General features: G+C 32.7%; 1 protein-coding gene across 8 annotated transcripts in view; it reads right to left on the bottom strand.

The window, feature by feature from the left end:
* The window catches only part of LOC143240770 (uncharacterized), an 85,402-nt gene that overhangs the window by 42,894 nt on the left and 17,093 nt on the right, over positions 1–25,415 (bottom strand). The window contains exon 2 of one of the 8 annotated variants that reach the window (XM_076483782.1): positions 22,190–22,580. The exons of 4 other annotated variants lie outside the window; for them this stretch is intronic. In XM_076483782.1, the coding sequence (XP_076339897.1) occupies positions 22,190–22,247 (58 nt within the window). In that variant the 5' untranslated portion in view covers positions 22,248–22,580. Of the gene's footprint in view, positions 1–2,182; positions 2,259–20,165; positions 20,322–22,189; positions 22,581–25,415 lie in introns of those variants that run through there. 3 more of the 8 variants (XM_076483793.1, XM_076483828.1, XM_076483820.1) reach the window with 3 other exon arrangements.

Below are 25,415 nucleotides of genomic sequence, written 5' to 3'. Positions count from 1 at the left end.
AGTAAACGGTTGTTAGTCGTAAACACTTATGTTTGCGCCCAAATTGATGTAAACTGTGAATCGGGAAAATACTTTATGTCAATTGTTTGTTTGTTTATTTGTTTTGAATTTTGCACAAAGCTACTCGAGGGCTATCTGTGCTAGCCGTCCCTAATTTAGCAGTGTAAGACCAGAGGGAAGGCAGCTAGTCATCACCACCCACCGCCAACTCTTGGGCTACTCTTTTTACCAACGAATAGTGGGATTGATCGTCACATTATAACGTCCCCACGGCTGAAAGGGCGAGCATGTTTGTTGCGACCGGGATTCGAACCTGCGACCCTCAGATTACGATTCGCACGCCTTAACACACTTGGCCATGCCGGGCCTACTTTATGTCAAACGGCCAAACTTGACGAACAAATCAATCAACTATGGTTCAGAATATCTTTTAAAAGAAAGACACAGAATTATCTATCTTAAAAATGTTTCTATTAAATGGGCAACAAAGATTTAAACTAGAATCTTTACCCATTTATAAGATATTTCTTATGGGAATCACGCTGATATAGTACAAGAACCATTCGCAACCAAATAATTTCCTATTACAGATATACAAATTTTCAACCCGCAGATCTTGCTCTCTCGTACAAAAACATAACAAACGCTCTATAGTCTATACTATATACTTCTGTAAATGGTAACATACTTTTCAATAAGTTAACGTTTCTTAAATCTATCAACAATTCTTAATAAAGCATATCAAAAATATAATGCAAAAATAATTAATTAAAAACTTGCAAACTAAGTAATTCAGGGTTACTAAAAATAAGCGATTATTTAATAGTGAGAATAGAATGGATGTCTTTTTATAACTCTACAATACACTCACAAAATGAACATATCTAGAAAGTACGAATATAAACAAAATATAAAAGTGGTTAAAATCGTAATTCATTTAATGCTTCTTTAGTAACAGAATTAACCGTTTTACAATAGTATTGTCTTAATTTTTACAATAGTAGTCTTAATTTTTAGTATTCTAACGTTAAAAAACGTCAAAGAAGTATTTCTACTTCCTGCTCACTCCCAACCCCAAAAATAATGATGTAGTACAGTAGCATGTGTGAAGTATCTGATGTTGGTTAAGTTTACAATAATTTTTGAAAAATGTCTTACGAGAGTCCAAAAGCTAATAGTGGCATACTGTCAATCAGCTGTACAAAGTAGTCAGTGTAACACCAAGAATTCGATAACATATAATAAAGATACTAAATTATGCTTAACGTCATCTAACATCGTTGGGCTCGGCATGGCCAAGCGTGTTAAGGCGTTCGACTCGTAATCCGAGAATCGCGGGTTCGAATCCCGGTCGCAACAAACATGCTCGCTCTTTCAGCCGTGGGGGCGTTATAATGTGACGGTCAATCCCACTATTCGTTGGTAAAAGAGTAGCCCAAGAGTCGGCGGTGAGTGGTGATGACTAGCTGCCTTCCCTCTAGTCTTACACTGCTAAAGTAGGGACGGCTCGCACAGATAGCCCTCGAGTAGCTTTGTGTGAAATTCAAAACAAACAATCTAACATCGTTAACTCAATTACAGGGTGGCCCTTAAGTCCCTACCCATCCATATGTTATTATGTTATATTCAATTACGCATGTATTATAAATTTGTTTCTTTTTTTTTCAGAGAAATATGGCCGATGTAAGCCCATTTACACTTGAAACGCGTATTGTGACAAGCACGTGGGTACATGAGCGCAAGAATACCGGTGACACCCTGGATACAACAACTGGCAAATGTAGAGAAAGATGGGTAGGGACTTATATGTTGTATTTCTTACACATTTTAACGATCAATATGCTCATGAATCTATCAATAATCACAGATTCAGAGTTTCATAATTTAGAAATCTGAATAAGTTGAACATTAAAGCTAGTAACAATCCCTTTATTATGATAAGTTATTAGAGATTTAGCAACAAATAACAAAGCTGAGGACTTGACAAGCACATTGGAAAAAATATACCAGCAAAGTGTGGCAGAATATTCACCTTTCCTAAAATATTAAAAGAAACAAATTCATGGGATTTTCCTCCCGTTAAAGGATTTGCGTTATCATAATTGTTCCAATTTGAGAAATCAAAAAGGAAAAAAACACATTAAAACTAACATGATGCAGAAATAAGTAATAGTAATAGTACCAGTTTTGCCTCCGAAAATTCATTTACTTCGAATACTTTCTCGAAACCCACCATAGCGAACAGCATTCTAGCCAAAGCTATACTTAGCGCCGGTAAAGAATGCAATTCCTTCCACTCAGATCAAATGTTTGCAAGCATCTCAACGTAAACTTGCTGGGTAAGGCTGACGGAATAATACAGTTACACTGTTCATAGAAGTAAAAGCCAACAACACTCCCATTCAAAGGCCAGCAACTCATCTAACTTATCTTCTGTTTCGACGCACTGTTTTCATACCTTAAACATGTTACAGAAGTTTAACAATAATTGTGTAGTTTCTAAACTCTGTATATATTTCTTTGTTTCTTGTTTCTGTAGTTAAGCACGAAGCTAACACAATTGGATATCTGTGTTCTTCCCAGTTCGCAGACATACCGCTTTGCCACCGTGGGACAACTTTACATAGACGATGACAACAACATAATGTTATTAATACATGTTTCATTAAAACACTTTGTAGAATTTTATTCACGAAAGCATTTTGCGCCTAAGGTGCAGTCTTTGAATAGAATAATTTTAATAATAAAAAAACTATTCACTTCTAAGTGTAAAGCATATGTTTGTTCAGTTACACATCATTTTAAACTTTAATTTTATTAAATGTAGTAAATGTTATTAAGTTTATATCTCGTATTTATCGAGCCCAGAGAAAACTAAAAACCACGACGATTAAATCAGTCATCGTGAAAAAGATAATAAAGACTGACAGTCCTAAGAAAAAATATTCTCTTCACTAATGTGAGAACATGACACTTGAATCATTCATAAAATATCGGTTTATTGGCACTTTGTGTGTGTGTGTGTGTGTGTGGTGAAAGGTGCATCTTTGTTGGTTTGGTTTGTTTGTCTTTGAATTTCGCGCAAAGCTACTCCAGGGTTATCTGCGCTAGCCGTCCCTAATTTAACAGTGTAAGACTAGAGAGAAGGCAGCTAGTCATCACCACCCACCGTCAACTCTTGGGCTACTCTTTTACCAACGAACAGTGGGTTTGACCGTCACATTATAACGCCCCCACGGCTTAAAGGGCGAACATGTTTGGTGCGACCGGGATTCGAACCCGCAACCCTCGGTTTACGAGTCGAACGCCTTAACACACTTGGCCATGCTTGTTGGTTTGGAAACAATCACTTAAAAAGGTCAAGTGCTAGTCGTTCTTCTGCGATAAACATATATATGTTGATTGATTGGATTTATTTTACGTAATAAGTGTAACAAGAAAACAGTTATGAGTAAGCTGCACGTTCTTAAAATATTCCTGATTGTATCATATATACTAAAAGTGTGGCGATACTATCGTATCGATACGATAAATGTATGTTCACGAAATCTGGCAAGCTTTCAGTAAGCATTAGAAGTCTTTTGTACAGAAAAAAATCAAATTTTCCAATGAAGTATTTTTGTTGTCTGAGTATTGAGTGCCACATGTTGTCTGAGTATTGAGTGCCACATGTTGTCTGAGTATTGAGTGCTACATGTTGTCTTAGTATTGAGTACTACATGTTGTCTGAGTATTGATTACTACATGTTGTCTGAGTATTGAGTGCTACATGTTGGCTGTATTTCTTTTAACAAAAATGTAACACGGAATGTAACAACGAATTAATAATAATGATATAGATAGACAGATATTAACCTTTTTTTTTATAGCTGCCATTTAGTTGATGAAACCGACATTTTGATAAAAGTTAAGTAAAGTACCTAAATAAGGCAATGTTAGTAATATAGACAGTAAATAGACAGGCAAACTTTGTAACAAACCGTTTGTAAACCTTTTGTATCTAGATACCTATTATATCGACTAGTACGATGAAATACGAACCCCTAATATACTATTAAAAATGACACATAATACACATATGAATTGTTTAGTTGCACATAAAAATATGTAAATAATATTAAAATTGACTGTAAGCTTGTTATCGTTTGTTTCATTTAAATTTTATTATATCATCATTTTCAAGAATTATGCTTTACTCAAAAAGACGAATATTAAACACCAACAGAAATGTGAATGGCTTCCATACTACTAAAATGTGATAACTTAAAGAACAGATAAATAACTTGTTAACCAAATTCTACATCTGTAAACATTAAAGTTCACGAGGAATGGCTTCCATACTACTAAAATGTGATAACTTAAAGAACAAATAAATAACTTGTTAACCAAATTCTACATCTGTAAACATTAAAGTTCACGAGGAATGGCTTCCATACTACTAAAATGTGATAACTTAAAGAACAAATAAATAACTTGTTAACCAAATTCTACATCTGTAAACATTAAAGTTCACGAGGAATGGCTTCCATACTACTAAAATGTGATAACTTAAAGAACAGATAAATAACTTGTTAACCAAATTCTACATCTGTAAACATTAAAGTTCACGAGGAATGGCTTCCATACTACTAAAATGTGATAACTTAAAGAACAAACAAATAACTTGTTAACCAAATTCTACATCTGTAAACATTAAAGTTCACGAGGAATGGCTTCCATACTACTAAAATGTGATAACTTAAAGAACAAATAAATAACTTGTTAACCAAATTCTACATCTGTAAACATTAAAGTTCACGAGGAATGGCTTCCATACTACTAAAATGTGATAACTTAAAGAACAGATAAATAACTTGTTAACCAAATTCTACATCTGTAAACATTAAAGTTCACGAGGAATGGCTTCCATACTACTAAAATGTGATAACTTAAAGAACAGATAAATAACTTGTTAACCAAATTCTACATCTGTAAACATTAAAGTTCACGAGGAATGGCTTCCATACTACTAAAATGTGATAACTTAAAGAACAAATAAATAATTTGTTAACCAAATTCTACATCTGTAAACATTAAAGTTCACGAGGAATGGCTTCCATACTACTAAAATGTGATAACTTAAAGAACAAATAAATAACTTGTTAACCAAATTCTACATCTGTAAACATTAAAGTTCACGAGAAATGGCTTCCATACTACTAAAATGTGATAACTTAAAGAACAAATAAATAACTTGTTAACCAAATTCTACATCTGTAAACATTAAAGTTCACGAGGAATGGCTTCCATACTACTAAAATGTGATAACTTAAAGAACAGATAAATAACTTGTTAACCAAATTCTACATCTGTAAACATTAAAGTTCACGAGGAATGGCTTCCATACTACTAAAATGTGATAACTTAAAGAACAGATAAATAACTTGTTAACCAAATTCTACATCTGTAAACATTAAAGTTCACGAGGAATGGCTTATTTTACTTCAGTCATTTCAGCATCACCCGTTAATTCTTCTTGAATTTCACTCAGAAGTTATTGTTAATAATTATAATTAGTAATGCAGTTGTGGATAATGAGGTTAATTCCAGAAAAGTAATATCTATGAAAAATCGTTAAAATAAATAAATAATATAACGTTGAAAATCTTTACCCTATTTCTGAAGTTTTATGACGTAAATATATTTATAAAATATTACATTTTACAAACTTAATCGCCCCCCAGTGGCACAGTGGTATGTCTGCGGACTTACACACTAAAAACCGGGTTTCGATACCCGTTGTGGGCAGAACGCAGATAGCCCATTGTTTAGCTTTGTGCTTAATTCTAAACAAAAAAACAAATAAACTTAATCCAGTTCAAGCCGTACACTTGTCGTATGCTAATCCTGCTGTTGGTGAAAGGCTTCGTAGGCAAAGAATAAAACAGATAAAGTACGTTAACTTATTTTACACACGATTCTCTACTTACACAATAAATAATCAGTTTACTTCTATGCCTCAAAGTTATTTTACTTCAGTTAATTTATTCAGCTTTACACACTAACATGGTTGATGTATGTCTATCTTACTTCAAATATTTACCCAACTACCTAAATCTAATATGCTTTTGAGACAAGCAGGGTCTTCATTATTGTCAGATTATAAAAACAAAAAACAGTTTAAAAGCATGTACGTTGATTGGAGTCCTAACCTGGATTCTTAATAAGAAATATAAAAAATAATAACTCTACAGTTAATATACTAATGCGAGACAAAATATGCAGAAGCATGCCACCAATTTGAGAAAATAAACCAGACAGGAGAAGTATAAACAATGTACCAAAATGTTACACAGTTCCTTGTATTCTAGGCACTTACAAAAAAATAAGTACATTCAAACCAACTCATATTACAAAAATCATTAATAAAGCACACCTACAAAACTAGACCCACCTACTAATCAGCATTGGTACTAAAACCTGATAAGCCCCAGCAATAGTACAGCAGTTAGAAAAATTAAACATCATATTATATGTGTGAGTGTGTTGTTACAGCAACGTCAAATCCGATTATCGACTATGTCCACCGAGAGGAAACGAACACGTAATTATAGCACTGTAAACCCAAAGATTTACCGCTGTCGCACAAAGGAACACATATAAACAATTAGTAACGTACAGTTAGACCTAACTACGTACAGACAACACTACAACACTAAAATCTGATATTCCCAGTAAATTTTCCTAATCAGACAGAATTGTTTGTTTGTTTTGAATTTCGCACAAAGCTAATCGAGGGCTATCTGTGCTAGCCGTCCTAATTTAGTAATGTAAGACTACAGGGAAAGCAGCTAGTCATCACCACCCACCGCCAACTCTTGGGCTACTCTTTTACTAACGAATAGTGTGATTGACCATCACATTATAACGCCCCCACGGCTGGGAGGGCGAGCATGTTTGGTGCGACCAGGATTCGAACCCGCGACCCTCGGATTACGAGTCGAACGCCTTAACACACTTGGCCATGCCGGGCCCCAATCAGACAGAAACCTACACCATTTTATATAACTGTTATTAATATACGGTTACAAATAGACAACTTTTTACTGACAATACACTCAAATCATATATAATAAAGATAACGTATTGAAGGATATATAAATCTTCATACAACGGTAATTATCCATAGCAATAATTATATGAAGGAGTTAAAATGTAGTGATTTTTATTAATTACACTTCTCATAAGACATTAATATTAGGTCTACTATATTTTTTTTAAACTGCAATTTTTAATCAAGTCCTTTAAGACATTTCAAGAAGATGAGTATATAATAATATTACAACCACACTATTGTGTTTGCTGTGTATCAGCCAACCTGATAAACTTTGTAAAACGTCGTTGACCATGGATATTGCACAACGGTATAGTGTGATAGAAATAAAATCGTATACTCATATTATTCCTGAAATGTTCAAATAAAAGGACTAAATAAATATTGTTGAAAGATATAGTACGTCTAATAATAATATCCTATGATAGGTATAGTAAATTATTATTATAGTTCACCAGATTAAAAAAGTGCTTGTTTTTTAATTTAACTTAAAGCTACACGAGGGTTATCTGCTTTCGCCGTCCCTAATTTAGAGGGAAGGCGGCTAGTCAGCACCACATACCGACAACTTTTAGGCTACTTTTTATCAACGAATTATGAAAATAACTGTCACATAATAGCACCCCTATGGCAAACATGTTTGGTGTGGCGGGGATTTGAGTCAAGCATCCTAACTATTTAGCCAACTATAGCAGTTGTTTTTTTTTTGTTCTACGAGAATAAAATAATTATGTAAGGCTATAGAAAATCTAGAATTATTTTAGATTTTAAAGGATATTTTGAAACAAATATTAATAAACAGGATCACTAACTAAAACAACAAAATGTCACAAACAAAATTTACAAGACTACAATAGGTGAACAGAACCACTTTAACTTGAGCAACAACTTAAAGTCTCCAAGTGAATGTATATTCCCTTGTGCCTTAATTCGAAAGGATTATGCAGACGTTACCAAAGATGCAACTATCATAGTGTCTCTCAGGTTTCTTTTCCATTCCATGCCAAAATTTGATATAAATTGTATAAACGTGTGGTTTAGTTTGTTTTAAGTTTCGCAAAAAGCTATTCCAGGGTTATATCTACTCTGACAGCCTCCAATTTAGTAGTGATAGACTAAATGAAAGGTAGCTAGCAAACACCATCTACCGCCAACTCTTGGGTTATTCTTTTATCCACTAGTAGTGGGATTTTACGTATTATTATAATATCTCCACAGCTGAAAGGGCGAGCACGTTCAATGAGAAGAATCCGAATCCACAGATTGCGAGTCAAGCGCTACTAGTATAAATGTGACAATAAATAACTTGGGAGAAATGGATCATCAAACAACATAAACAAAGCAATAGGTAATATATTCTATAACGTATTGTATATTGTACTATGATATTCCATTTTAGGTATTTTTTCGTGTTACGTTCAAAATAACATATCTCTTGTATCATCAAGAGCATTTTGAGCTCTGCTGCTGGAAAAAACAACTACATGACGAAATAGGGTTAACTTTAAACTGATTGTCATAGTCAAAGGTTATTTTGTTTTAGAAAACATGCTCTAAAGATATCGTTTTGATCTTGAAAAACTTAACTGGTTGACTGAAAAGGACTAGAAGTAAGTAAAACTACACTCTATTTGGGCTATTAATATCTTGACATTCAGTTCTCTGTGGACTTTCAATAAAGAGTTAATTTTGATGCGGGAAAAGTCTTTTCTAGTTGGAAGATCAGAGTATCCAAGATTTTAAAAATAAACTTAGAGTGAAAACCAACTAAAATCTGGTGGGCGCAAAGGAGATGCCTCTTGTGTGATTATGGGCTTCGAAAAACAATGAACAAACTGGTGTGGAACAAATCTTCATACAGAACATATTGCCTGATAAAAAAACAAAAACAAAAATATTTAATTATATTTGGAACTACCTCTTTCAAATGAGTGGATTATTTCAGTATCTATCACTTGATTGAATGTATCTATTTTTATTCGACAATAAATTTATCCTAAAACTCAAGAATGACGGTCAAAATGAATTTTCTTAGTAACTTTTAAATCCTGATTTTCATGACCTTTCTCTGATAAAGGTTTATTCAGGTTAATGTTCTTTCATGGGAAATTCTTCTCAGTACTTCTACACTGGCCAAAATCTTGAGATTTATTTTAGATCTCCTTGATGGCTATCATCTGTACACGTAATATCATTTGAATACTTTATTTGATGCTTTTTAAATGTCATATCTTAATGACACCCGTTAGTACAGCGATAGGTTTACGGATTTACAACGCTAAAATTAGGGGTTCGATTTCCCTTGGTGGGCTCATCAGATAGCCACATGTGGCTTTGCTATAAAAAAACACATACACACACATATCTTAATGATACTGGAGACCAAAATAATACGTTATATCCTGTATCTTTCATCTGACTATTTTCTGTGTCTATACTCGATATTGACTAACTTTCTAGAACTGTTAAAACTACCATATTGAATATCTTATTGAATTTGGGCGCAAAATTCTGAACTCTTTATTTCGGATCACTTTCCTGGTTAACATTCAATATCTATGTACTAGCTTTTAGAACTCATCCACCATGTCTTTAACTATTGAGGTATTCATCTGCGTTTCGTAGCTTTCTCGGATATGCATCTTTATATATCTTTAACATATATCTGACAATCAACGTTCAAAGCAATTTCCATATCTTTTATACTAACAACTCTTTAATTATCTTTCAAATAAACATTTTACTGTCAAGCATCTGAATATTTATCACTACTTCCATACTAAAATATTCATTATAAACGACATTTAAATATTAACATGTTTTTTTCATATTGCAACAAATTATCTTAAACACACAGCTCTTAATACTTTACACAAATAACAAAAACATTTTCGAATTCATAAGATGACACAGAAGCAAAATTATGATAAGAAATGCTTATGTTTTTATATCTTACACATATTCAATGGACTATCCAATGCCATACAAGTAAAACTGATTATCTGGCAGCAGAAAGACTAAATGTATTTATTATTTTACATAAAAACAAGTTTGTACGTGATTTTATAAAATACTTTTTTTTCGCAATCAAGTGAATGAAAAGAGTATTACGTCATCGCTTTTGATGCAACACATAATGTAAAAAACAACAACAGAAATACACATAAGCTGGAACATCTTTGAACTTAAGGTTTTTAAAACCAGAGTTTATATATATGTAGCACAAGCTTAGATTGTGCTGAATGTTCACTCGAGCTTAGAATCTTTTAAAAAGGTAGATCCTAAAGGTCAACCTCTAATGATAGAAAATTGCTGTTGCCAAAGAAGCTGAGCAAGAAATAACTGAAAAGGCTAGGAAACACTAACTGCTACCACCACAATCTACATATTTATTCACGAATGATATTTAACTAAATTATGAGGGTATTTGTAAACTTAACGTATACTAAAATTTTAATATAACGAAACCACACAAATATAAAAATTAATAGTCGATTTGGAAACAACAGGTTGCTTTGAGCATAGAAATAACAAAACAGTAAAAACTATTGCCATTCTACTGTAAAATTCGGTTGTTATTGTAAGCTAACGTATCTTTCATCATGTTTTAAAATTAACATAATAATCTACTGTTGTGGCTGTAAGCTTTGCAAGACCTCAAACCTTTTACTTCTTTTTACGTTGAGAAATCTTCTCTCTCTTTATTTTATATGACTAAGATTCGTGATTCGATCCTGCACAACGCAGACAGACCAATGGGCATCCTTGCGCTTAAGTAAGAGAAATAAACAAATTTCCTTATTCATTTTGTATACTTCCAGTTAATATTTTAACCTGTTAAATGTCCATGTCATAGGAATTCTGCAGAAACTCACTAGAAAGTTCAATGAATTTGCCAGTAGCTTCAAAGCACGTTTAAGGCTCCAAAGATATATTGGTTTGGTTTGTTTTGTTTTGAATTTCGTGCAAAGCTACACAAGGCTATCTGTGCTGGCCGTCACTAATTTAGCAGTGTAAGACTAGAGGAAGGCAGCTAGTCATCACCATCCACCGTCAACTCTTGGGATACCAACGAATAGTGGGATTGACCGTAACATTATAACGCCTCCACGGCTGAATGGGTGAGCATGTTTGATGTGACGGGGGTTCGAACCCACGACCCTCAGATTACGAGTCGAGTGTCTTAACTGCCTGGCCATGGCGGGCCTAAGATATATTGAACACGAAATCAATTCTTCGGGTTTCAAAAAAAAATGTTTGTGCATTTACTATGATCATAAATAAATGATCTAAACGTTTAAAGAAGACGACAAACATAATTAATAACTGAATATAATATCAAATAATATGCTATTAGTTATTATAGCAAAATATCGTTAGAACTCATTACTAAAATTTTGAAAGAAAGAAATTATATGATAAATTTTAAAGTCACAAAATTTTGTACATTTAATGATTACATCAGCATTTAAAATCTTCATATTTTGGTGAATTGTTGTTCTTGTCTACTGGTGAAAATGTGTCAATTTCTGGATATATGGATACCACACATTTTAAATTTGACTTATTTAATGGTAAAAACCATCAAACGGAATGTTTTATAAAATATTTGTAACAATTTATATTTTTTGGACTCAGAAGATAGCCCTGTGTGGCTTTGCTATAAAAAACACGCACACACTTATATGCTTTAACAAAAAACGAATAAAAACTATATCTGTATTTATAAACATTTGGTGGAATAAACTGATGCTTTAAGGTGTTGTTGCTTTTTTATAAAAGAAATGTTAGCATGTAAGCCTACAACTGTCAAGGTCATAACCTTTAAAATTTGAAAAAAAAACAAAGCACGCATAAACTGCTACCACCTTTTTTGTGTGATTGGTGTATGGGATAACCCACGTGATTCATTCCTTAAAAGCTGCTGGTTCAAGTGTGTGCGGGTACTTTTTGTTTATTGTTTGTTTGTTTTTAATTTCGCACAAAGCTACTCGAGAGCTATCTGTGCTAGCCGTCCCTAATTTAGCAGTGTAAGACTAGAGGGAAGGCAGCTAGTCATCACCACTCACCGCCAACTCTTGGGCTACTCTTTTACCGACGAATAGTGGGAATGACTGTAACATTATAACGCCCCCACGGCTGAAAGGGCGAGCATGTTTGGAGCGACGGGGATTCGCACCCGCGACCCTCAGATTACGAGTCGAACGCCTTAACTCACCTGGCCATTCCGGGCCACTTGTTGTTTAACCAAAAACTGATATCAATAGTACCCACGTATTATCACAGAAACATCGCGATGAATAAAAGTCTGTAAATTTTTTATGAAAAGTGATTTAATAAAATTGATCTGATGCGTCGAGACGTATAAACACTTTCAAAAATCTAAAATGTCTACTTCAATGAAAACACGTCTTGTATTTCTACATGTTATGAGAAAATAATGTAAAATTATACGTGTAATTTTTTCGACATTCATACCAATATAAAAATAGTATCGAAGAAAAACACACATAAAACGTTAGAGCAAAAGCAGTCTTTCTAAGAACACAAATACAATAAAACACTGTATTGTGATAAGAAGCAGTTGTAATTACCCTTTTCACAAAGCCCCAATAACTGAAGCCTGCAAGAGCCCAATCCACTGATACACATCCCCAGCAACCAATCAGCTACCCTTATAGAATTTACTACCACCAAAACTACCTGCAAATAATTGGATGAAGTATGAGGAATCCCGTGTCACCAGTTTTAACCAACATTTTTATGAACACATTGAATCGCAAGCGATCAGTTCAGCCTCACATCCACCACTAAACTGGTACAGGTATGCTGATGATACAATCGCTGGATTCACATCTACAGAACACACACTTAGTTTTTTTTAGTCACATTAACTCAATACACCCCAACATTAAGTTCACCTGTGAACAGGAAAAACTAACCAAATAGCATTTCGTAACCTCAAGATCACCAGAACTGACACACAACTCAAAACAGAAATCCACAGAAAAATTACGCATATTGGATTATACCTTCGGAAAAAACGTATAGCAAAAGAACATTCCAGTAAACACAAAATGTATTCAAAAACCAGGTACAAAACTAAAGTCTATATTATATAAAAACTACACTGAGGAACATAACACCAACGTAATTTATTAAATACAATGCAACAACTGCCACGACGTCTATATTTGAGAAGCAAAAAGGAAAAAATGGAAAATAGATTAAAAAAACAAACAAAAAAAACACCTTCGCATGTTTTTGAACACTGCAAATCATATAAAGACAACATAACCATAGAAAACATCTAGGTACTAAGTAGGGAAACAAATATAAACAAAGGTAAAATCAAACAAGCCCTACTTATACAGCAACTAAAACCAAAATTAAACCAATATAAAGGAACACCTTTATACCTATACTAACTAGTAACCTAACATCCAACTGTGATGCTCCCTACAATCCCGTATCCATTTATACTCTCGTCCCTAAGACGTGTGTCCGACAATGGTCACTTGCAAACTCTCTTTGGTAACCTAAAGATGACCTAGAAAGGTCGAAAACGTTGTTCTCTGCTTATCAATAAAAGAGTTACTACCCATATCATATTATACAATATTATACGTGTATATACAGCTATTGAATAATACCGGACTCACGTTACAAGTTCCATTCACGCATTACTCAACGAACACGTGTCTAAAACGATACAATAATGATCGCCTAACTAACGAAACGCTTTGTAATGTTTCAGGTATGATTCAGTTAACAAGACAAGCTCTCGTATTAACTGATAGACCTTGTCGTTAAAACCCGATCTACTTTTAAAAGTAATGCTTCAACTACGATCCATTTGGCCAGCTGTAGTTTAATAATGAGTGACAAGGTTTGTTCGCAGTTGCAGTTGATAGCAATGCTTAATAATTACTTCCTACTATAAAGTCATTCTACTTTAGTAAATAAAAAATACAGATTTGTATTCTAGGATGAGACCCTTGAAACACTGTTCGATTTCATTGTCATGACAGAGAAATTATGAGACTTGTACTTTTAAAATATTAATACAGCTATTGGTATTTTTTTTATTATCAACATTCAGTTTTTATGCTTGTATGTTACAAGTGAAAGAAACTAAATTTATATTCTTCCCACATGGATTTTATTCTAGAGCCAATAATAAGATATTTTTATGTGAACATATACAGAAAGGTAACTGGATTTTATTTCCAACAAGGTGATCATAAAATTTACTTTATTTTAGTTATAATGAGCTTGAAATCAAAAACTGTTTACAAACAGCTCAAATTAATGTCACAACAACAACATAAAATTATAAAGTTCTGCTCTCACCGAAATTCACACAATGCTCTCTATAAAATACGCCCATAAAAACCTATTTTGTTTTCTTCTAGAACATTATATTTGTTTTAAATTTTACCTTGTTATAGAACCTGTATTTTTAATTCACACCAATTATAATTTTTGTGGTTATCTTGTCCACATCTTGAACTTACAAATTGTTTACAGGTTACTGCATCCTAAAATTATTTAACAAAAATGTATAACTAATAGCATGTTCAGGATATGGAAGCATGAAGTTTGGCTTTAATGTACACAGACAACACAAAATGCTTGGCAAAAACACGCAGTAGAAAGACCTCAAGACGTAGAAAATAATGTAAAAAAATTGTTCAAAATTGCTCACATCTACAACAAAGCCTTTATTATTATTTTCAACGTTTTGCGCAGAAAGCCTTTTTTTTTTTTATAAAACATGGTTTAAGCCGCTTAGAAGTACCTTCATCTAATATGTTACGCAAACTCAAATTTTAATATTATATAAATAAAGCACAAACTGTTTACGTGTTAGGAAACTTACTCACAGACGTATGATATTTCGAGATGTAATTTTTTCAAAAGCATTGATCCTATATTTATAAATGATTTGATGAACTGATGAGGGGAAGAATCTCTTGAAACAGGTATAAATAGTGACAAGTGGTGAATTAAATAACAGTGTGTGTGTTTCTATAGCCACATCAAGTTATCTACTGTGTCCATCAAGGGTATTCGAACTCCTGATTTCAGCTTTCTAAGTCCGCAGACTTTTGACCCACCGAGAGACAATTAAATGGTAGCTTGGGTTTCACATTGATTGTTCTTACCTACATAATGTATAGAAAAAAAAAACAACTTCCACCTAACTCCGAGATATTCACTGTAATTTAATTTTAAATTCTGCTTTACTACGTGTGTAATATGTTTGTTTACATCTACAGGCAAGTTATCAAAAACAACAACACTCATTTAGCGTCAAGAGGTTCAGTTTACATCAATTTTAAGGGGTTTGTTTTTAATTACAGAATGTTCTAAATATATTCCGTGGGTTGATTGCTTAACCGTCTACTCTGCAGGAGGTTGACAAGTTTAAATCATCCACAAGATTCGTGGTCCTCAAATTACTCCTCCTAACGATTGGTTTCAGATCAACGTACCGTAGAATAGTAAGTGTCAAATCATTCCTAAGCTTCAGGAAAGCTTATTATCCATGTTATCTTGAGTGGTACTGATTACGTCGTCCTTGAATTTGACGTATTTGGATGTTTAATGTTGTGTGAAAATATGCAGCTCTTAACATGGTTCACCGAAGATCAGCAGCACCCTCATAACAGCGACCGTTAAATCTGAATTTCTATATTAGCATACATGTTACGCTTGGTGTAACATTAAATACAGAACTCAGGTAAATCTTTACTACTTCGCAGGATAGTGCTGCAATCTTTATATTTGACCTCAGCCAAATTTTACTGACGTATAAACATAATCATGAGTAGTTTCACTCAGTCAGATATATTATAAAAGTGGATAAGAAGTACACAATATTAGAATGTATTTGAGAATACAAGACCATTTAAGGCTAAACAATCAAAGAGGAATAATGAAAAGCTCCTTGTACTATAAATAAAACTGCCATACACTTTAAGTGTCACCCCTGTTTGTCATAAAAGCTTAAAAGAAACATTATAATAAATAAAAACATTGTTGTATACTGAAGGAAAATTAAATGAGTAGCGGATAATAATTAAAAATCACTGCACTACATTAAAAACCACTTTGGACGTAATTATATAAACACACGTTTATTTAAACATCCTTTTACCCGCTAGATTCACTTGAGTTCGTTTTATCAGTGGCTTGATATACGGGAAACAGGCGCTTGTCTAGGGAATCGAAGCTGTAGTTTCAACACGAAAATCATTTTCGGTAGTTACTCTTTTGTTTGTTTTTCTAGGGTGCGTTCTCCTCAGTTGACGTCGAAGATGCCTTAAATAGCACAACTTTCATAAGATATTTAACCCGTAAGTCTCATTGAAAATAGAAAATATCTAAAATCGTTGTCCGCACCTAATGTGACTCTACGAAAATACTAATTACATTAAGATTGACTGGATACCTATTATTTTTATAAGCATAATTGTCTTAACAATTTAAAGCGGTATAAAGCGGAAAGTTTACAGAATTACAACGCTAAAATTCGGGGTTCAGTTCCTCGCGGTGAACACAACATGTAGCCCAATGTAGTTTTGCTCTAAAAACGAATAAAGAATTAAAAACGGTGCCAGTTAAACATAATGTACATTAAAATTTAATCAGAACAGTGTTCGGCCGCCCTCTTCGATTTGACGTAAAACAATGATTACATTATGAAAATGTTAAATATATTAAAATAACAAGTCTTCATTAGACACGCTCTAAATTGTGGAGAAGTGTTTACTGGGAGTGTTATTGAATTAATGACAGTTGGTAGAACATTCATTGTATGCTCGGATTCGAAGCCAGTTCAAGGATATCACCACAACACATTAGGTGGTCTCGTTCTTTTTAATCTTATTTCAAACTCTCAAGAAAATGACAGGTGGAGAAGGAAATATGATTAACTTGATGATGGCTGACGAGAAGAACTCAAGTAGCAAAATTCGGTTATTTGTTACCTACAACTGTTTTATATGTTTCTCTCTATTCATTCTGATAGGCTAGAAGTAATTCTTTATAATATGTTATTTTCATTTGGGTTTAACTGGTTTTCGAGGCTGTATAACGTATTCAGTTACTTTATTTGCGTAATGCTATATAATAGGCTATTTACACTATGTTTACTACGACGAATCGAATCTCGGATTTTAGCATCTTAAGTTCGTTATCATACAGCTGACTCTCAGAGAGACCTGGAATACAACACTTAGGGTTCAGGATTAAAAATATAATCGAGTGTCATGGTGCACATGCGTATAGCATATCCAATCCTGTTTACTGTTCTATCAAACCAGTTTATTTAGTTAAATACAAGTTAAATGAAAAAAATTGGGAATTTAAAAATCTCCAAATAGAGATCTTAAAAAGGAAGGAAATAAATCTGGAGACATTATTTATCCAAACTACAAATTCCTATTTTAGTTCCATGCTATTACCTAGAATTACATTTGGTGGAATCCAAATAGGGATTTCTAGTTTGAGTAAGTAATGTCTACAGTATCTAGAGTCTTGTTTCCTTACATATTTAAGATCCATATTTGGAGGTTTTTAAAATTCTCATTTTTTTATTTATCTTTTTTCTGGCTTTATATGCTCAACTATGGTAAAATAATTACTTGATATGATAGCCAACTTTCTACTTTGAAATGATAATAAACGCAACTAGTAGCTAGCTGATACGGTTCATGATGATTTACTATAATTATCAACTATCTTATCACATTAGTTCGAGATGTCAAATGTTAAGCTGGAAATTTGTTTAAGAATATAGTGAGCATTTATGGTTTCTCTGTAGCTAAGTTATATGCATATATAATATGAAGAGCAATAGGTAAATATATGCCTAGATAAAGACACACCCCCAGTAAGCGTGCATACCAGAAAAAAGTAACCTTTTTAAATAAAACATCCGCCTAAAACATCGCTTCAAACATACCTTCGTGCCATTTACATCAATTATTCTTTGAATGTATATCACAGAAAATAATGTTATGTGTACTCTTTTTTTTTTTTACTTATTCATTTCTTACATAATATAATGGTTGTCTCCCTAAAGACACCTATTTTACAGTGTACAAAGCATTGAGAACCTACACATTACAGTCGTCTAATGTTCATCTATTATTGGCTGGTAATTCTTCTTTCACTTTGTACTAAAGCTTATAAACGAACACCAAATGTTTGTAAGAAAGCTGACTTCATTGGGTAATGTGAGTGTGTGTGATTTCCTATACTAAAGCCACATCGGTTTATTTGCTGAGTCCACCACTGTGTAATGATAACATCATTTACATAAGAATCATGACGTTTGTAGCTTATGTAACATATAGAAGAATCAAATCAATTTTTCAGTTATTTAGTATTCTACTAACGGTTTGAGTAAAATATACGAAACCATTTTTACTGTAGGATAAAAGAAGAATCACAAACGAACTGTTTTAACAGAGTTTCTTTTCCTTATAAGATGCTTGTTTTTCTGTGCTTTCTTATATGTGTACAGCTTTAGCAGTCAATAGTGAAGTTTTTAAAGTGTGGTTTCAACTGAATCATTTTTGTTTTTTGCGAACGTTCTATTAGGGTTTTTCTTTTGCGGTACCTCGCGATCCCTATTATGAGCAACTGTCGTGGTTCATGATACATTAAAACACAGTATGTTCAACGAGTGAGAAATCATGAAGTGAAACAATTTATCTGATTAATTGAAAAAGTATTAAACGCATATACTTAACAAATTAATTCTTATTTATTTACGTTTTGATGTATCGAAATGCTAAACACTTTATATCTTTGAACAAACCTTTTAAAACGAGAAGCACTTTCAGTAAGTATTACAAATTAAAAATACGAATTTATATATTTCAGTGCATAACAGTTTCGGCCTGAATGAACAAAGCTGAAACCATATATATATATATATATATATGATACACACATATGTATATTATATACACATATATGTTGTCATCTGACTTGAAAACGGAAATAAGAAAATGTTACTGATCTTAGCCAAAAAAATGTAAATTTTGACGATGTTACCGTTGAAACCTATGTGCTTTTTATTACTTGGCACTTAAGATATTTTTTGTTCGTTTTCAATGGATTACTGTGTAATGATTTTCTCTCAAAACATCAGAAATCGCTTTTACTTATTACAAACTATGTACTGATTTCTGCAGGAGGTGAATATATCAAGAGCACTTACGCCAGGTGGGAAAGCTACAAAACCTGAATGCTCGCCTCTCGTAAGCAGTATGTTTTATCTATGTATAAGGAAGGTATAACAGACCAGACATGTTTTGAGCTTATTAAAAACAACGTTTCTTCGTCAGAACATTCATTTCAGACAAGAAAGTTATCTCGAAACAAGCTCCAAAGAAGTCGATGAAGTTTGTTGAATTTTGAGTCCTTCTTCGTTGATAAATAAGGTAAGATGTACGTAACCTCTTTGTATAAACAGATAAGTGTTTTCTTATAGCAAAGCTACAGCGGGCTATCTGCTAAGCCAACCGAGGGGATTCGAACCTCTGATTTTAACACTGTAAATTCGGAGACATACCGCTGTACTAGCGGGGGGCGTATAAACAGATAAAGTGTGTTGAGTATCATTTGTTAAAGAAATTTCGAATATGCTAATCAACAGTTTGTGTGACAGCCACAGTCTATATAAAGTCACAATAGAACAGCATGCATTAGAACTAAATTTAAATTGTTTGGCGTTGTCGAATTGGTAGTGTGATGTCACTGAAGATTTATAATATTTGGGAAGGATATTGGATATTATTTGTAATTAATGGCATTAGAAACCAAAGTTATATGAATTAGCTTAGGAACCCAGCACCATCTGGACAGAAACTTATAAAAAGTCGTACCCTAAACATTTTAACTAAAGAGCAGCGTTTTGTAACAGATAAGAATCCACAAACACAAAAATCAATGTCAAAAGCTGCCCACATACCTTATGCAACAGTCTACAAAAGCGACATAAGTCACGTGTATACAAACTATCTTTCCGCATATCAGCTTAAACGTCACATACTTCAGGCAACTGGAAAACGAAACAGCTATTCATTCTATTCTATTCGTAGACATTCCATTCAAGTCACCAGATGCAGCTCTGTATTTTCGTGCAACCGGACAATTTAAACTGGCGTTCGGAAACCGTCGACCTCGTACACTAGTTACATTTTTGGAAAGCATAAAAAACAGTGATGTTCTTTCATCATGATAGCCTTCCAACGAAGTTTTTCTTATTTTCAAGATGCACGACGGTCAAATATAGTACGATCGAGCGTAGCGACATGGATTATAACGTCGTGATGAGGCTAAAAGATTGTTTTAATATAACGTACTTACTCTCTATTCCATAAAACCAATAGACAATTTGTTTGTATTTCATGTTCCATGACTGCTTATCAGATACATGATTTCATAACACTGAACTGAGAGAGCGTGACTAAATTTTGCTTCGTTACAGTTGCAATATTACAAACTTTTATTACATTCTAATTGGTTATTAATATAATTATACATTAAATAACTTAATATATGATGCATTTGTTTTAGTTGAGCTTTATTTCCGAAAATAATTCAATTACAAATCACTACTAACTGAATGGTACTTCATAAAGAAACCGACTCTTGTCTCACTTTCACTGATTGTAGCTTTTGAATATTTGACTCCAAACGCAGTAAATTTACAGAGTATTTAAAAACAAATAAACAATTTAATCACTAAAGTAATTCTCATTTTGTACATGCATCATAATAGCTTGATTCATTTGACTCAAATCATACACTAATTTCAAAAAACCCAATTGCTAAATGGAAAATAGTAACCTCTATCTGCTATCCTGCTTATCGAGTGACAACCAACATTGAATTGTACGTATACATGTTGTTACCGCCAGAATGTTTGGTTACTAGAGTACATAGACAACTACAATGCACAAAATTATAATATAAGCACAGGTATACAATTTATGGTAAATAAATAAACAAAGGATGATAAATCGATACTGGATCTTTTTCACTTTTTCCATTACAGGTAGCCATGTTGTGTTAATGTTTAACTTAGCGGAAGCCACTTGATTTATTTTTTTTTAAACAATGTGATAAAAACGTACAGTAGTTTGAGACAAGAAAACTCTATCTCATTTCCAAATTCGTCTTTTCTTTCATTTGTTTACTAGTATTCACATGTTTACTCTTACGTAACGAAGACAGGAGTAGCTAAACTGTTATTTTTAGTCTACCAAACTGAAGATGTTCTTTTCTTTACTAGTTACTGTGAAAGGATCTCGTTTAGAATGATTTTCCGCTCTAAAGGCACCGGAAACATCCGTCCTATTCATAAAGGCATGGATATCAAACAAGCAGATTTTGTCTTGTATCGTTTTTTCCATGTTTGTAATCAATATATATTAATAAACAATTATGGTATTTTACTCCTGCTGTTTGTGGAAATACTTGCATGACCTGTACAGAGTAAACGCTGTAATGAATGAGTTAGCTCACCTGTCTTTGTGGAAAAAATACTTACTCTGTATTGTGAGATTTGTCTCTTAGCATGAAAAAAAGGAAATTTTACCTTTACCATGTATTGCAATAACTTTGTTTGATGGTTTAAAATTTGAAGTTAAGTCACAAAACTACACAATGGGCTCTCTGTGTTCTGTCCACTAATGGTATCGAAACCCGATTTCTACCTATCAAAGAAATACTGCTGTGCCACTGAAGGCTGATAAGAGACCTCGAAAGGAAGAAATGCTTTATATATCTTCACGTTATTACCATTAACATTACCGTTTTTCAATATATATATATATTTTAGTAATTACACATTCGCTATTATTACAGTTAATTTATGAAACTTCCCAGAGACGTAATATATTTGCATGCAAAAATGTTTTATTCATTATATAAAGTAATCATTAATTGAGTTTAAATCAAAAGATATTACGTTAAATATTTATGATTGATGAATTTAGCTGCTAAAAAGCTTTTTGTTTTTATAAATATTATTTTCACTTAAATTTATTGAACAGGGAATTTATAGCCTACTTTGGAATGACAACTCATGCAAATCGTATCTCATTAAAGTCAATAAAATTATTTTCATACTACTGATAGTTTGTTTTGGGAGATACTGAGCACATAAAGAAAGATGGCATCATAGAATCTTCCCTTATAGGCAAAGTGTAATGTGATAAACTTTCTTTCATAGTGCATTTTTTTTCTTATAGCAAAGTCACATTGGGTTATCTGCTGTATCCACTGAGGGAAGTTGAACCTCTTATTTTAGCGTTGTAAATCCAAAGACCTACCGCTGTCCCACCTGGGGACTTCTTTCACAGACCTGAGAAGAGTAGCACTAGAGTTGGCGGTGGGTGGTATTGACTGCCTATCTTCCTCTAGCCTACCACTTCATACTTAGCTCTCATGTAGCTCTGCGCTAAACGAAACAAATAAATGAAATTCGTACACATAAATGAAAAATTAAAAATAAATAAGTTGAATTACTAATATTAGAAAAAAATTATTTGCACTAAAGTGGCAAAGATAGTAGGCTTAAAATGTGCGAGATAGTAACTTTTATTTAAATAGATTCAGAGCTTATACGAAACTTGTCGATACAGATACGGTGAAATAATATAACCATTTTCATCGGCTGATCACTTTATTACCACCACATACAAGTGCATGTAATTACAATATACTCCACTTATTTTCATCTATAAAATTAATATGATGTATCAGTTGTGTCCTACAGGGTATTCGGAAAGTCACTGTGCAGTTTTGTAATCATATTTTATTCAGTCTATTTCAAGCCAGCAACTGATAGCGGTGTTTAGAAACAAAATAAGAAGGATCCAGGCCTGTACTGATGTCAACGGGGGTCACTTTCAACATTGTTTATAATTGTCATTTCATATTTACCTCCTGTATTCTATATTGAAACATGTCTGTTAATAAATATATAAGTGCATAGTGACTTTCCGAACACCCTGTAGAAGTGCAACTGTCATTACTCTGTTAAACAACGAATTAGAGACGACTTTCAAAGGAGCGAGAATCTGTGTTTAGGCCTAACAGAAACGTTGCTATGAAATATATAGATTTTTTTTTTCTGTGTCACAGTTTATCAGGACTATCAATATTTGAATGTCTTCAACCTTGGCATGTGTAAGAAATCACAAAAACTGTTATATCATATGGCAACAGGGTGCCGTACCCTTAAACCGCTTTTTTCTTTAATGGAAACAGAAAACCAGGATCTCAGTATTGGTTAAAATACATAAAATAAGCGAATAGAAACGGTATGTTTCTAAGTTGCGTTTCACTTTTTTTCTGTGCTGACAATAAGTTTAAAACTCAGAAACTTACTTTGTGGATTTCATTTTCTGTGTTATTTCGAATAGTGTAAAATATTGGAAGTGATAATCACTAAATACAGTAGTGCTGAGTTTGTAGGGATGGGCTGGGAAAAAAAAAAAGCCGTTACATATAAGCTATTACTCTGTGATCCCTACAGATAACTGTTAAAGTAACAGTCTTATTTGAACATCTAATCGCCATTATCATAACCTATATAATAGTAATATTATTCTGGTCTTCTATTACTCGTGTTTCTGTGGAAAAAAAGTTAAACGAGAAACTACTAAAGAGTGACTTCAGTTTATAAATGTTTCATAAATAAAAGTTTCGTTTCTGATTATCAGATTGCAGCACAAATTGTTCTGATACAACGACCGTTTGTTATTTTTCATTGCACAAGCATATCTCCCAAAATAACTTCAGTAAAAAAAGGAAACTAGATAAATAATAAAGTAAATTCATATTCAATATATCTAGTACATCAAGTATTTATGTTCATTTGATCACACAAATATAATAATAGTATGCTTATTCATGAATTTGTTGTAAAACGTTTTCATGCAAATATGTTCTTATAATAGACGTATCTTTTACGTAGATCAGATTTCAAAATCTTCATTGTGAGAGAGTTAATAAAGTGTTAAAAATACTATATCCAAACATTTTTATTATGTTAAATCAATAATAGTTTTACATTGCTGAAACAGTGAACTTATCATTTTCTATTTATGGAAACACTTCTCTAAGTAACATCATTCATATATGTGTGACCAGGTGACGACCTTCATATTTCCTATCAGTAATAGTTTATTGAGCCAGTCAATGGTCTTAATGTCGCTGTCCCCACCTTTGTATGTGTGACCACATGACAATTTTCTAACAAACAGTGGCCTTGACATCAAACATTCTTAAGGTCTATTGAAAAAGAAATTTTAATCTTTAAGGGAATGTTCCATAAAAAATGTATGAATAAACAATAAGTCCTTTATTTAATATATTCAGTTGTTGTAAAATAAGCGTCCTTTTCAGGTGATAAAAGTAAGTAAAGTAGATTATTAGTTATAATGAGTGCATCATCAAATAACGGATAATGTGTGTCATAATAGTTGTCTCATTGACTTGTGAAATATTAGGTGAACAATAGAATATTGTCTGCCTAAAGTAGCTTTAACCTTAATAATAACATCTTTAGCCAATAGAAACTCTGTAAAAGGTACATAGATGAAATGACATATTTTGTCAAGAACATACATAAAGAAACACAAACTAGTGAAATGGCATGATATTTAGTAAACGTCCTTTTCGGGACAATAATTGTAAAAGTATGCTAAAATATAAAAACTGAACTATAATCAGTATATTAAATCAAAATCGTTTGTGTATTTTCTTGTCCATTATTTTAAGAAACAACAAATTGAAATATTTTATCAAGAACATAGTAATATGAATAGCATAAAGTCAAAGAAGTGAAAGTGCAAGTATTTATGTTAAGTTTTTGCATGTTATTTAAATAAGTTTCCTTTTCAGGATATTAATTGTAAAATGTATGTTTAAATATAGAAACTAAAATTAAAATCAGTATGTTAAATGTGTACTAAATCATACAAAAGTAATCGAAAGTCTTGTTCAATATTTAGAAAAAAAATAAGATTAATAAAATAATTTCAGGCATACATTAAAAACGTTAGTAACATTATTGTCCAATTAAATAAAAAATGAGATGTGTGGAAACCTGCATACTGTTCTTTGGAACTATAGAAATATCTTAGTAAAACGTGTGCAACTAAACGTAACTCGAAAACTATAAACAATCCCTTGTAATATTTCACACTTGTGATACAATATATTTATCAATTAAAACAAAACCATATGTTGAGATTTGTATGTAGCCCTAGAAGGTTATCAGCTTTTG

This window comes from Tachypleus tridentatus, chromosome 2 (genome assembly GCF_004210375.1).
Source record: "Tachypleus tridentatus isolate NWPU-2018 chromosome 2, ASM421037v1, whole genome shotgun sequence".
NCBI lineage: Eukaryota > Metazoa > Arthropoda > Merostomata > Xiphosura > Limulidae > Tachypleus > Tachypleus tridentatus.
The sequence above is the reverse complement of the archived record's forward strand: the minus strand, read 5'-3'. Positions and strand labels throughout refer to the sequence as shown.